The sequence below is a fragment of the Eubalaena glacialis genome, chromosome X (assembly GCF_028564815.1).
Source record: "Eubalaena glacialis isolate mEubGla1 chromosome X, mEubGla1.1.hap2.+ XY, whole genome shotgun sequence".
Lineage (NCBI taxonomy): Eukaryota > Metazoa > Chordata > Mammalia > Artiodactyla > Balaenidae > Eubalaena > Eubalaena glacialis.
Genome location: NC_083736.1, coordinates 49,337,406 through 49,351,485, shown reverse-complemented (window position 1 = coordinate 49,351,485; position 14,080 = coordinate 49,337,406). Strand labels below are relative to the sequence as shown.

Below are 14,080 nucleotides of genomic sequence, written 5' to 3'. Positions count from 1 at the left end.
ACTTTTAACTTCATTTTTGTGTTTTATTGCACTGTGCAGGACTTTGTTAAGATGTTGATAGAATCAGTAAGAGTGGACAGCCTTGCCTTGTCCCCGATCTTCGGAATAAAGCAGTTAATCTTTCACCATTAGTATGATCTTAACTGTAGAGTTTTTGTCGCTACCTTTTATCATGTTGAGAAATTTACTTTCCATTCTTAGTTTGGTGATATATATTTATCATGACAATGTTAAATTTGTCAAATGCTTTTTTCCTGCATCTATTGATAAGATTTTTTTTTTTTTGGCTTTAGCCTATTGATGTGGTGGATTACATTGATTTTTAAATACTGAAGCAGGCTCATATTCCTGGGATAAACTCCACTTCATTCTGGCATATTATCCTTATATATTGCAAAGCTTATTTGCTAATATTTTGTTGAGGATTTTTGCGTCTAAGTTTATGATGGATGTTGGTCTGTAGTGTTCTTTTATAAAATATTTTTGTACTGTCTTTTTCTGGTTTTGGTATGAGAATGATAGTGGCTTTTTAAAATAATTTGGGGAAACAAGGGCACCTGCCGCACCGTCCTCCTACCGGGGGGCGCCTTCTCCTTCCAGTACGACTGTCCACTCCATTTCACTGGCTGATTCTCTGAACTAGCTGTGTGGCTGACAGGGTCTTGGTACTCCGGCCTGGTGTCAGGCCTGAGCCTCTGAGGTGGGAGAGCCGAGTTCAGGACACTGGACCACCAGAGACCTCCTGGCCCCACATAATATCAGTCGGCGAGAGCTCTCCCAGAGATCTCTGTCTCAAAGCTTGCACCACCCAATGGCCAGCAAGCTCCAATACTGGACGCCCCATGCCAAACAACTAGCAAGACAGGAACACAACCCCACCCATTAGCAGAGAGGCTGCCTAAAATCATACTAAGTTCACAGACACCCCAAAACACACCACTAGACGTGGCCCAGCCCGCCAGAAAGACAAGATCCAGCCTCATCCACCAGAACACAGGCACCAGTCCCCTCCGCCAGGAAGCCTACACAACCCACTGAAACAACCTTAGCCACTGGGGGCAGACACCAAAAACAACGGGAACTACGAACCTGCAGCCTGCAAAAAGGAGACCCCAAACACAGTAAGTTAAACAAAATGAGAAGACAGAGAAATATGCAGCAGATGAAGGAGCAAGGTAAAAACCCACCAGACCAAAGAAATGAAGAGGAAATAGGCAGTCTACCTGAAAAAGAATTCAGAGTAATGATAGTAAAGATGATCCAAAATCTTGGAAATAGAATGGAGAAAATACAAGAAACATTTAACAAGGACCTAGAAGAACTAAAGAGCAAACAATGATGAACAACAAAATAAATGAAATTAAAAATTCTCTAGAAGGAATCAATAGCAGAATAACTGAGGCAGAAGAACGGATAAGTGAACTGGAAGATAAAATAGAGGAAATAACTACAGCAGAGCAGAATAAAAAAAAAAGAATGAAAAGAATTGAGGACAGTCTCAGAGACCTCTGGAACAACATTAAACGCACCAACATTTGAATTATAGGGGTCCCAGAAGAAGAAGAGAAAAAGAAAGGGACTGAGAAAATATTTGAAGAGATTATAGTTGAAAACTTCCCTAACATGGGAAAAGAAATAGTCAATCACGTCTAGGAAGCGCAGAGAGTCCCATACAGGATAAATCCAAGGAGAGACATGCCAAGACACATATTAATAAAACTATCAAAAATTAAATACAAAATAAAAATATTAAAAGCAGCAAGGGAAAATAATATACAAGGGAATCCCCATAAGGTTAACAGCTGATCTTTCAGCAGAAACTCTGCAAGCCAGAAAGGAGTGGCAGGACATATTTAAAGTGATGAAAGGGAAAAACCTACAACCAAGATTACTCTACCCAGCAAGGATCTCATTCAGATTTGACAGAGAAATTAAAACCTTTACAGACAAGCAAAAGCTGAGAGAATTCACCACCACCAAACCAGCTTTACAACAAATGCTAAAGGAACTTCTCTAGGCAAGAAACACAAGAGAAGGAAAAGACCTACAATAACAAACCTGAAACAATTAAGAAAACGGTAATAGGAACATACATATTGATAACTACCTTAAAGGTAAATGGATTAAATGCTCCAACCAAAAGACATAGACTGGCTGAATGGATACAAAAACAAGACCGAAATATAGGCTGTCTACAAGAGACCCACTTCAGACCTAGGGATATATACAGACTGAAAGTGAGGGGGCGGAAAAAGATATTCCATGCAACTGGAAATCAAAAGAAAGCTGGAGTAGCAATTCTCATATCAGACAAAATAGACTTTAAAACAAAGACTATTACAAGAGACAAAGAAGGACACTACATAATGATCAAGGGATCAATCCAAGAAGAAGAATTGTAAATATTTGTGCACCCACCAGAGGAACACCTCAATACATAAAGCAAGTGCTAACAGCCATAAAAGGGGAAATCGACAGTAACACAATGATAGTAGGGGACTTTAACACCCCACTTTCACCAATGGACAGATCATCCAAAATGAAAATAAATAAGGAAACACAAGCTTTAAATTATACATTAAAGAAGATGGACTTAATTGATATTTATAGGACATTCCATCCAAAAACAACAGAATACTCTTTCTTCTCAGGTGCTCATGGAACATTCTCCAGGATAGATCCAAACTATACAATGGTGGAAAGACAGTGTCTTCAACAAATGGTGCTGGGAAAACTGGACAGCTACATGTGAAAGAATGAAATTAGAACACTCCCTAACACTGTATACAAAAATAAACTCAAAAGGTATTAAAGACCTAAATGTAAGGCCAGACACTATAAAACTCTTAATGGAAAACATAGACAGAACACTCTATGACATAAATCACAGCAAGATCCTTTTTGACCCACCCCCTAGAGAAATGGAAATAAAAACAAAAATAAACAAATGGGACCTAATGAAACTTAAAAGCTTTTGAACAGCAAAAGAAATCATAAAGAAGACGAAAAGACGACCATCAGAATGGGAGAAAATATTTGCAAATGAAGCAACTGACAAAGGATTAATCTCCAAAATATACAAGCAGCTCATGCAGCTCAATATCAAAAAATCAAACAACCCAATCCAAAAATGGGCAGAAGACCTAAATAGACATTTCTCCAAAGAAGATATACAGATTGTGAACAAACACATGAAAGTATGCTCAACATCACTAATCATTAGAGAAATACAAATCAAAAGTACAATGAGGTATCACCTCACACCGGTGAGAATGGCCATCATCAAGAAATCTAGAAACAATAAATGCTGGAGAGGGTGTGGAGAAAAGGGAACACTCTTGCACTGTTGGTGGGAATGTAAATTGATACAGCCACTATGGAGAACAGTATGTAGGTTCCTTAAAAAACTAAAAATAGAACTCCATATGACCCAGCAACCCCACTACTGGGCATATACCCCGAGGAAACCATAATTCAAAAAGAGTCAGCCATAAAAAGAAACGAAATTGAGATATTTGTAGTGAGGTGGATGGACCTAGAGTCTGTCATACAGAGTGAAGTAAGTCAGAAATAGAAAAACAAATACCGTATGCTAACGTATATATGGAATCTAAGAAAAAAAAAAAAGGTCATGAAGAACCTAGGAGTAAGACGGGAATAAAGACACAGTCCTACTAGAGAATGGACTTGAGGATATGGGGAGGGGGAAGGTAAGCTGTGACAAAGTGAGAGAGTGGCATGGACATATATACACTACCAAACGTAAAATAGATAGCTAGTGGGAGGCAGCCACGTAGCACAGGGAGATCAGCTCGGTGGTTTGTGACCACCTAGAGGGGTGGAATAGGGAGGGTGGGAGGGAGGGAGACGCAAGAGGGAAGAGATATGGGAACATATGTATATGTATAGCTGATTCACTTTGTTGTAAAGCAGAAACTGACACACCATTGTAAAGCAATTATACTCCAATAAAGATGTTAAAAAAAAAAGTCATGTACCACAATGTTCATTGCAGCTCTATTTACAATAGCCAGGACATGGAAGCAACTAAATGTCCATTGACAGATGAATGGATAAAGAAGTTGTGGCACTTATATACAGTGGAATATTACTCAGCCATAAAAAGAAATGAAATTGAGTTGTTTGTAGTGAGGTGGATGGACCTAGAGTCTGTCATACAGAGTGAAGTAAGTCAGAAAGAGAAAAACAAATACCATATGCTAAAACATATATATGGAACCTAAAAAAAAAAAAAAGCTTCTGAAGAACCTAGGGGCAGGACAGGAATAAAGATGCAGACGTAGAGAATGGACTTGAGGACACGGGGAGCAAGAAGGGTAAGCTGGGATGCAGTGAGAGAATAGCATTGACATATGTACACTACCAAATGATAGCTAGTGGGAAGCAGCTGCATTCCAGAGGGAGATCAGCTTGGTGCCTTGTGACCACCTAGATGGGTGGGATAGGGAGAGTGGGAGGGAGATGTAAGAGGGAGGGGATATGGGGATATATCTATACATATAGCTGATTCACTTTGTTATACAGCAGAAAGTAACACAACATTGTAAAGCAGTTATACTCCAATAAAGATGTGAAAAATATAATTTGGGAAGTATTCCCTTCTCTTCTCTTTTCTGGAAGAGATGTGTAGAATTGATGTTATTTATTCTTTAAATGTTTGGTAGAATTCGCAAGTGAAACCATCTGGGCCTGAAGTTTTTTCTTTTGTCTGAAGAATTATATCTAAGAATATAATTTCTTTAATAGTTATGAGATTATTCAAGTTATCTATTCATGTCAGATGACATTTGGAAGTTTGTGGTTTTCAAAGAATTGGTCCTTTCATTTAAGTTGTTGTATTTATATTCATAGCATTTCCTCATTATGCTGTCTTTCATTCTTGATATTTGGTAATCTGTGTCTTCTCTCTTTTTGTTTATCAGTCTTTCTAGGAGTTTATCATTTTTATTGATATTTGCAAAGAACCAGGTTTTCCTTTCATTTGTTTTCTCTGTTTTTCTGTTTTCAGTTTTATTGATATCTACTCTAATTTTTATCATTTCCTTTTTCTTGCTTTGGGTTTAATTTGCTCTTCTTTTCGTAGTTTGAGGTTGAAGATTAGATTATTGACTTCAGACTTTTCTTCTTTCCTTTTTTTTAAAAATTTTTAAATTTTTTTTATTTTTTCACACACACACACACACACACACACACACACACACACACTGTATTTTATTTTTACAAGAGATAAATAAACTGACACCAAGCATTGTAAATGGATGACCACAACAAAAGCAACAATGATTGCAATTACCAACCATGAAACACACTCATACTATGTCATAATATTGACATTCAGTCCAGTAATCCTCCACTGTAACAGCTCCTTTACTTTGCAGTGAAAATTGATTTGTATATTTTTTGCCTCTGAGTCCTTGTGGGATTTTTTTTTATTCAAACAGAAAGTCACAAAAATTATAATCATCCTCATCACTTCACTCAGTCCCATGTAATTAATTATTTTTCATCTTGATCTTTTCTTAGTACTTTTATGAATTCATCAGTTTTCCATTAGAGTTCTGAAAATGCTTATTCATTCATTTCAGCAGTATAGTCAGTTACCAGAAACCTGTACTTGTCAGAGTCTTTTCCATGAATTCCTTGAAGATGAAACCCTTTTATAGGAACATTTTTGCAAAAGCATCAGAGTACACCCAGAACTGTCTGTAAATGACAAAAGACTTAAAAATGACCATGGTTAAAGATTTGATGAAAGTTCATAATAATGGAATTGACAAGGAAATTTAGTTATTTCTGAGATATACATTTTAAAGTAATACCTAGAATTATGACTTATAACATTATACCATAACATATAAGATTTTTAGAAATTTCATGTAATGTCTGAAATATTTATATTACCATATTTCCATACAAATAACCCAAAGAAAGTTTGGTATTAGTTGTTTTTTTGTTTGTTTGATTTTTTATAGTGCAAGTTCTTATTAGTCATCAATTTTATACACATCAGTGTATACATGTCAATCCCAATCGCCCAATTCAGCACTCCACCATCCCCAACCCACCGCAGTTTTCCCCCCTTGGTGTCCATACGTTTGTTCTCTACATCTGTGTCTCAACTTCTGTCCTGCCAACCGGTTCATCTGTACCATGTTTCTAGGTTCCACATACATGCGTTAATATATTTGTTTTTCCCTTTCTGACTTCAGTCTGTATGACAGTCTCTAGATCCATCCACGTTTCAACAAATGACTCAATTTCGTTCATTTTTATGGCTGAGTAATATTCCATTGTATATATGTACCACAACTTCTTTATCCATTCATCTGTCTATGGGCATTTAGGTTGCTTCCATGACCTGGCTATTGTAAATAGTGCTGCAATGAACATTGGGGTGCATGTGTCTTTTTGAATTATGGTTTTCTCTGGGTATATGCCCAGTAGTGGGATTGCTGGATCATATGGTAATTCTATTTTTAGTTTTTTAAGGAACTTCCATACTGTTCTCCATAGTGGCTGTATCAATTTACATTCCCACCAACAGTGCAAGAGGGTTCCCTTTTCTCCACACCCTCTCCAGCATTTGTTGTTTGTAGATTTTCTGATGATGCTCATTCTAACTGGTGTGAGGTGAAACCTCAGTGTACTTTTGATTTGCGTTTCTCTAATAATTGGTGATGTTGAGCAGCTTTTCATGTGCTCCTTGGCCATCTGTATGTCTTCTTTGGAGAAATGTCTATTTAGGTCTTCTGCCCATTTTTGGATTGGGTTGTTTGTTTTTTTAATATTGAGCTGCATGAGCTGTTTATATATTTTGGAGATTAATCCTTTGTCCATTGATTCGTTTGCAGATATTTTCTCCCATTCTGAGGGTTGTCTCTTCGTCTTGTTTATGGTTTCCTTTGCTGTGCAAAAGCTTTGAAGTTTCATTAGGTCCCATTTGTTTATTTTTGTTTTTATTTCCATTACTCTAGGAGGTGGATCAAAAAAGATCTTGCTGTGATTTATGTCAAAGAGTGTTCTTCCTATGTTTTCCTCTAAGAGTTTTATAGTGTCTGGTCTTACATTTAGGTCTCGAATCTGCTTTGGGTTTATTTTTGTGTATGGTGTTAGGGAGTGTTCTAATTTCATTCTTTTACATGTAGCTATCCAGTTTTCCCAGCACCACTTATTGAAGAGGCTGTCTTTTCTCCATTGTATATCTTTGCCTCCTTTGTCGTAGATTAGTTGACCATACGAGCGTGGGTTAATCTCTGGGCTTTCTATCTTGTTCCATTGATCTATGTTTCTGTTTTTGTGCCAGTACCATCTTGTCTTGATGACTGTAACTTTATAGTATAGTCTGAAGTCAGGGAGTCTGATTCCTCCAGCTCCATTTTTTTCCCTCAAGACTGCTTTGGCTATTCCGGGTCTTTTGTGTCTCCATACAAATTTTAAGATAATTTGTTCTAGTTCTGTAAAAAATGCCATTGGTATTTTGATAACGATTACATGGAATCTGTAGTTTGCTTTGGGTAGTATAGTCATTATCACAATATTGATTCTTCCAATCCAAGAACATGGTATATCTCTCCATCGGTTGATACCATCTTTAATTTCTTTCATCAGTGTCTTATAGTTTTCTGCATACAGGTCTTTTGTCTCCCTAGGTAGGTTTATTCCTAGGTATTTTATTCTTTTTGTTGCAATGGTAAATGGGAGTGTTTCCATAATTTCTGTTTCAGATTTTTCATCATTACTGTATAGGAATGCAAGAGATTTCTGTGCATTAATTTTGTATCCTGCAACTTTACCAAATTCATTGATTAGCCCTAGTAGTTTTCTGGTGGCATCTTTAGGATTCTCTATGTATAGTATCATGTCATCTGCAAAAGTGACAGTTTTACTTCTTCTTTTCCAGTTTGTATTCCTTTTATTTCTTTTTCTTCTCTGATTGCCGTGGCTAGGACTTCCAAAACTATGTTGAATAATAGTGGTGAGAGTGGACATCCTTGTCTCGTTCCTGATCTTAGGGGAAGTGCTTTCAGTTTTTCACCACTGAGAATGATGTTTGCTGTGGGTTTGTCATATATGGCCTTTATTATGTTGAGGTAGGTTCCCTCTATGCCCACTTTCTGGAGAGTTTTTATCATAAATGGGTGTTGAATTTTGTCAAAAGCTTTTTCTGCATCTATTGAGATGATCATATGCTTTTCATTCTTCAATTTGTTAATATGGTGTATCACATTGATTGATTTGCGTATATTGAAGAATCCTTGCATCCCTGGGATAAATCCCACTTGATCATGGTGTATGATCCTTTTAATGTGTTGTTGGATTCTGTTTGCTAGTATTTTGTTGAGGATTTTTGCATCTATATTCATCAGTGATATTGGTCTGTAATTTTCTTTTTTTGTAGTATCTTTGTCTGGTTTTGGTATCAGGGTGATGGTGGCCTCATAGAATGAGTTTGAGAGTGTTCCTTCCTCTGCAATTTTTTGGAAGTGTTTGAGAAGGATGGTTGTTAACTCTTCTCTAAATGTTTGATAGAATTCACCTGTTGAGCCATCTGGTCCTGGACTTTTGTTTTTTGGAAGATTTTTAATCTTTACTGTCTTCACTTTACTTGTGATTGGTCTGTCCATATTTTCTGTTTCTTCCTGGTTCAGTCTTGGAAGGTTATGCCTTTCTAAGAATTTATCCATTTCTTCCAGGTTGTCATTTTATTGGCATAGAGTTGCTTGTAGTAGTCTCAGGATGCTTTGTATTTCTGTGGTGTCTGTTGTAACTTCTCCTTTTTCATTTCTAATTTTATTGATTTGCCTCCTCTCCCTCTTTTTCTTGATGAGTCTGGCTAATGGTTTATCAATTTTGTTTATCTTCTCAAAGAACCAGCTTTTAGTTGTATTGATCTTTGCTATTGTTTTCTTTGTTTCTATTTCATTTATTTCTGCTCTGATCTTTATGATTTCTTTCCTTCTGCTAACTTTGGGGGTTTTTTTGTTCTTCTTTCTCTAGTTCCTTTAGGTGTAAGGTTAGTTTGTTTACTTGAGATTTTTCTTGTTTCTTGAGGTAGGCTTGTATAGCTATAAACTTCCCTCTTAGAGCTGCTTTTGCTGCATCCCATAGGTTTTGGATCATTGTGTTTTTATTGTCATTTGTCTCTAGGTATTTTTTGATTTCCTCTTTGATTTCTTCAGTGATCTCTTGGTTATTTAGTAACATATTGTTTAGCCTCCATGTGTTTGTGTTTTCTCCGTTTTTTCCCCTGTAATTGATTTGTAATCTCATAGCGTCGTGGTCAGAAAAGATGCTTGATATGATTTCAATTTTCTTAAATTTACTGAGGCTTGATTTGTGACCCAAGATGTGATCTATCCTGGAGAATGTTCCATGCGCACTTGAGAAGAAAGTGTAATCTGCTGTTTTTGGATGAAATGTCCTATAAATATCAATTAAATCTATCTGGTCTATTGTGTCATTTAAAGATTCTGTTTCCTTATTTATTTTCATTTTGGATGATCTCTCCATTGATGTAGGTGAGGTGTTAAAGTCCCCCACTATTATTGTGTTACTGTTGATTTCCTCTTTTATAGCTGTTAGCAGTTGCCTTATGTATTGAGGTGCTCCTATGTTGGGTGCATATATATTTATAATTGTTATATCTTCTTCTTGGATTGATCCCTTGATCATTATGTAGTGTCCTTCCTTGTCTCTTGTATCATTCTTTATTTTAAAGTCTATTTTATCTGATATGAGTATAGCTACTCCAGCTTTCTTTTGATTTCCATTTGCATGCAATATCTTTTTCCATCCCCTCACTTTCAGTCTGTATGTGTCCCTAGGTCTGAAGTGGGTCTCTTGTAGACAGCATATATATGGCTCTTGTGTTTGGATCCATTCAGCCAGTCTCTGTCTTTTGGTTGCAGGATTTAATCCATTCACGTTTAAGGTAATTATCGATATGTATGTTCCTATGACCATTTTCTTACTGTTTTGGGTTTGTTTTTGTAAGTCCTTTTCTTCCCTTGTGTTTCCCACTTAGGGAAGTTCCTTTAGCATTTGTTGTAGAGCTGGTTTGGTGGTGCTGAATTCTCTCAGCTTTTCTTGTCTGTAAAGCTTTTGATTTCTCCATTGAATCTGAATGAGATCCTTGCCAGGTAGAGTAATCTTGGTTGTAGGTTCTTCCCTTTCATCACTTTAAGTATATCATGCCATTCCCTTCTGGCTTGTAGAGTTTCTGCTGAGAAATCAGCTGTTAACCTTATGGGAGTTCCCTTGTATGTTATTTCTCGTTTTTCCCTTGCTGCTTTTAATAATTTTTCTTTGTCTTTAATTTTTGCTAGTTTGATTACTATGTGTCTCAGCATGTTTCTCCTTGGGTTATCCTTATGGGACTCTCTGTGCTTCCTGGACTTGGGTGGCTATTTCCTTTCCCGTGTTAGGGAAGTTTTCGACTATAATCCCTTCAAATATTTTCTCGGGTCCTTTCTCTCTCTCTTCTCCTTCTGGGACCCCTATAATGCGAATGTTGTTGCGTTTAATGTTGTCCCAGAGGTCTCGTAGGCTGTCTTCATTTCTTTTCATTCTTTTTTCTTTATTCTGTTCTGCAGCAGTGAATTCCACCATTCTGTCTTCCAGGTCACTTATCCGTTCTTCTGCCTCAGTTATTCTGTTATTGATTCCTTGTAGTGTAGTTTTCATTTCAGTTATTGTATTGGTCATCTCTGTTTGTTTGTTCTTCAATCCTTCTCAGTCTTTGTTAAACATTTCTTGCATCTTCTCGATCTTTGCCTGCATTCCTTTTCCGAGGTCCTGGATCATCTTCACTATCATTATTCTGAATTCTTTTTCTGGAAGGTTGCCTATCTCCACTTCATTTAGTTGTCTTTCTGGGGTTTTATCTTATTCCTTCATCTGGTACATAGCCCTCTGCCTTTTCATCTTGTCTCTCTTTCTGTGAATGTGGTTTTTGTTCCACAGGCTGCAGGTTTGTAGTTCTTCTTCCTTCTGCTGTCTGCCCTCTGGTGGATGAGGCTATCTAAGAGGCTTATGCAAGTTTCCTGATGGGAAGGTCTGGTGGGGGGTAGAGCTGACTGTTGCTCTGGTCGGCAGAGCTCAGTAAAGCTTTAATTCGATTGACTGCTGATGGGTGGGGCTGGGTTCCCTCCCTGTTGTTTGTTGGGCCTGAGGCAACCCAACACTGGAGCCTACCTGGGCTCTTTAGTGGGGCTAATGGCGGACTCTGGGAGGGCTCACGCCAAGGAGTACTTCCCAGAACTTCTGCTGCCAGTGTCCTTGTCCCCATGGTGAGCCATAGCCACACACCGCCTCTGCAGGAACCCCCCCAACACTAGCAGGTAGGTCTGTTTCAGTCTCCCCTGGGGTCACTGCTCCTTCCCCTGGGTCCTGATGTGCACACTACTTTGTGTGTGCCATGCAAGAGTGGAGTCTCTGCTTCCCCCAGTTCTGTCAAAGTCCTGCAATAAAATCCCAGTAGCCTTCAAAGTCTGATTCTCTAGGAATTCCTCCTCCCATTGCCAGACCCCCAGGTTGGGAAGCCTGACATGGGGCTCAGAACCTTAACTCCAGTGGGTGGACTTCTGTGGTATAAGTGTTCTCCAGCCTGTGAGTCACCTACCCAGCAGTTATGGCATTTGATTTTACTGTGATTGCACCCCTCCTACCATCTCATTTTGACTTCTCCTTTGTCTTTTGATGTGGGTATCTTTTTTGGTGAGTTCCAGTGTCTTCCTGTCGATGACTGTCCAGCAGCTAGTTGTGATTCTGGTGTTCTCGCAAGAGGAAGTGAGAGCACGTCCTTCTACTCCACCATCTTGGTTCCAATCTTAAATTTTATTTATTTATTTATTTTATACAACAGGTTCTTATCAGTTATCTATTCTATACATATCAGTGTATATATGTCAATCCTAATCTCCCAATTTATCCCACCATCACCACCCTTTTTTTAAAAAAATTTTATTTATTTATTTATTTTTATACAGCAGGTTCAGTGAAAGGGTGTTGACAAGAAGTTTGGAGGAACCCATGAACTTTTGTCATGAACTCCCATCATAATTTCTTCCAGTTGCTTTATCTCTTTGGTCCTGGTTTTCCTTGTTAATAAGTCAAAGGCTATTGGACAAAATGATCTTCCCAGCATCTCTACTCCTGACAGTAAGTATGGAAAAAGAAGCCCTGATGCTACTTGAAGAGTTGAGGCTAACGGCTGTGGGAAGATGGCGAGGATCATCTGTGGGATTTCCATGAAGAAATGAGTCCTTTGGAAACACTAGAAAATAAAACATTTCTCTATACTATATCCAGGTTCCCTGTTGCACATCTTTTTCTTTTTAGTGGCTTCCTTTCCACCTTCAATCTAGAGGGCTATAAAATTCTTCAGGGTTGAAGCACATGTGCTTTGCTTCATCTTTGTACCCCTAGGGTGTAGCACAGTGCCTGGCCCTTAGCCTCTCAGTAAGACTCTGCTATATGAATAATTTCTTCCAGCCTCCATCAAAATCCACTCTCAAGAAGGAAATATGTAAGCAAATTCATACTAAGGTATAAATGGCTGATAACCATTTAAATGATGGCCCATATACTAACAGGAAATTTTCTTATAAGGAATGAAATAGCCCTTTGCTAAAAACAAAATCCAGTTCTAATAGTGTCATACATAGAACTGAAGGAGGTGTCAGGATGGTAGCAGTGACATTTCCAGCTGGCTTTCTAGTCACTATTATCATTTTCTCCTAAAAGGACCCCTCAATTCCCACCTCAAGGCTAAATCTTGCCTCATTCTCTATAACAAACACTGTCTCTTCGCAGTGAAAACTTCTGGAGCCCCGCTTTAACATTCTGGGCTCAGCGTTGGGCTCTGCTTGCTTCTAAATTGGTTCTGGATCTTTCTAGTCCATTTCACAGAACTAGACTTTTGTCTCGTTTCTTCAGCCTGGATATCTACCATGACGATATGTCTTCTCCCCTGGATGCTCTCAGATTAGAACTCTGTGTTTGTCTCTTTCCAGTATATCCTAACGTCTCTTCCCAATCTGATTACCCATGGGGTCAAGTTTTGGCTTCCGTAGCTAGTTTAGTACCTGAAGTCTTGCTCTCTGTTGTGCCCTCCCTTCGTTCAAGCACTATGCTTAAGAGGGAGGTGGATGCTGACTGGCCAGTTTAGGTCACAGGAGGCCCAGCCCTGTGGTCAGGAGGGGCAGATGGTTTCAGCTCCAACCAAACTGCAAGGATGATGGGTTCTCTGCAGGATAAAGGGGTTCTCTTACCAGAGTAGGGCAAAGAGAGTCTGAGCTAGAACAATCACAGTCAGATATCCATTTTAGGGATCAGGTGAATAAAGGGGCTGTATTGCATATTTGCCTAGATCCCCAACACCTTTTTGCTCACTTCAGTGAGAATTTAAAGGTAAGAGTGGGGGCAGGAGTGGGGGTAAGGAATCATGCTGGGTCACATCTCCGTGTGAAAGAGTTTGTTCCAAATGTTCCCCTTGTGCTCCTCTTGACCCAGGTCATAGAACACTTTGGAGAGCAAGTCAGAAAGCCTAAAATGGGAGAGTCTCAAAATAGGGCAGAGAGGAGTATCAAGAGCCAGGGAGATACTCCCAGCCTGCTCTACAGCATGACCCTAGGCCAAGAGCCAGCCTGAGGATTGCCATGTCTGCATGCCAATGGACGCTAGGTTCTGGCACTCATCTCCGAGCAGCCGAGCATGTGTGGGGGTCTTTCCTTCCCTGTTTATCTGCTTCCTCTCTCCTGAGTGCCTTTCCACTCGAATAGCTATCCACAGCACTTTCCTCAGAAGTCTCCTCTCTCCTCGGGCAAGGTGGCTTTGTCCCCTTGACCCCGCAGAGTAGGCTCTCCAAGGACAGTTGTGCTTAACACATATGGACAGAATTCACAATCACACCTTGACAAATGCTGCCATTTTACTGAAAAGCACAGTCTGTATGCCAACCTAAGGGCAGAAATGAAACTCTAAACCAACACAAGCACATTCCAAGTCAGCAGTATCATGAAAAAGGACCGTATCATAAAACATTTGTGTATTGTAGCTT

At 38.8% G+C, this 14,080-nt stretch overlaps 1 protein-coding gene across 1 annotated transcript in view; it reads left to right on the top strand.

Annotated features, from left to right (window-relative positions):
- Nucleotides 1–13,671, top strand: part of LOC133081787 (G2/mitotic-specific cyclin-B3-like) — a 45,942-nt gene extending 32,271 nt beyond the window's left edge. The window contains 1 exon segment of the mRNA XM_061178146.1: nt 13,534–13,671. Within this exon segment, the coding sequence (XP_061034129.1) occupies nt 13,534–13,671 (138 nt within the window).
- The last annotated feature ends 409 nt before the right edge of the window (nt 13,672–14,080 follow it).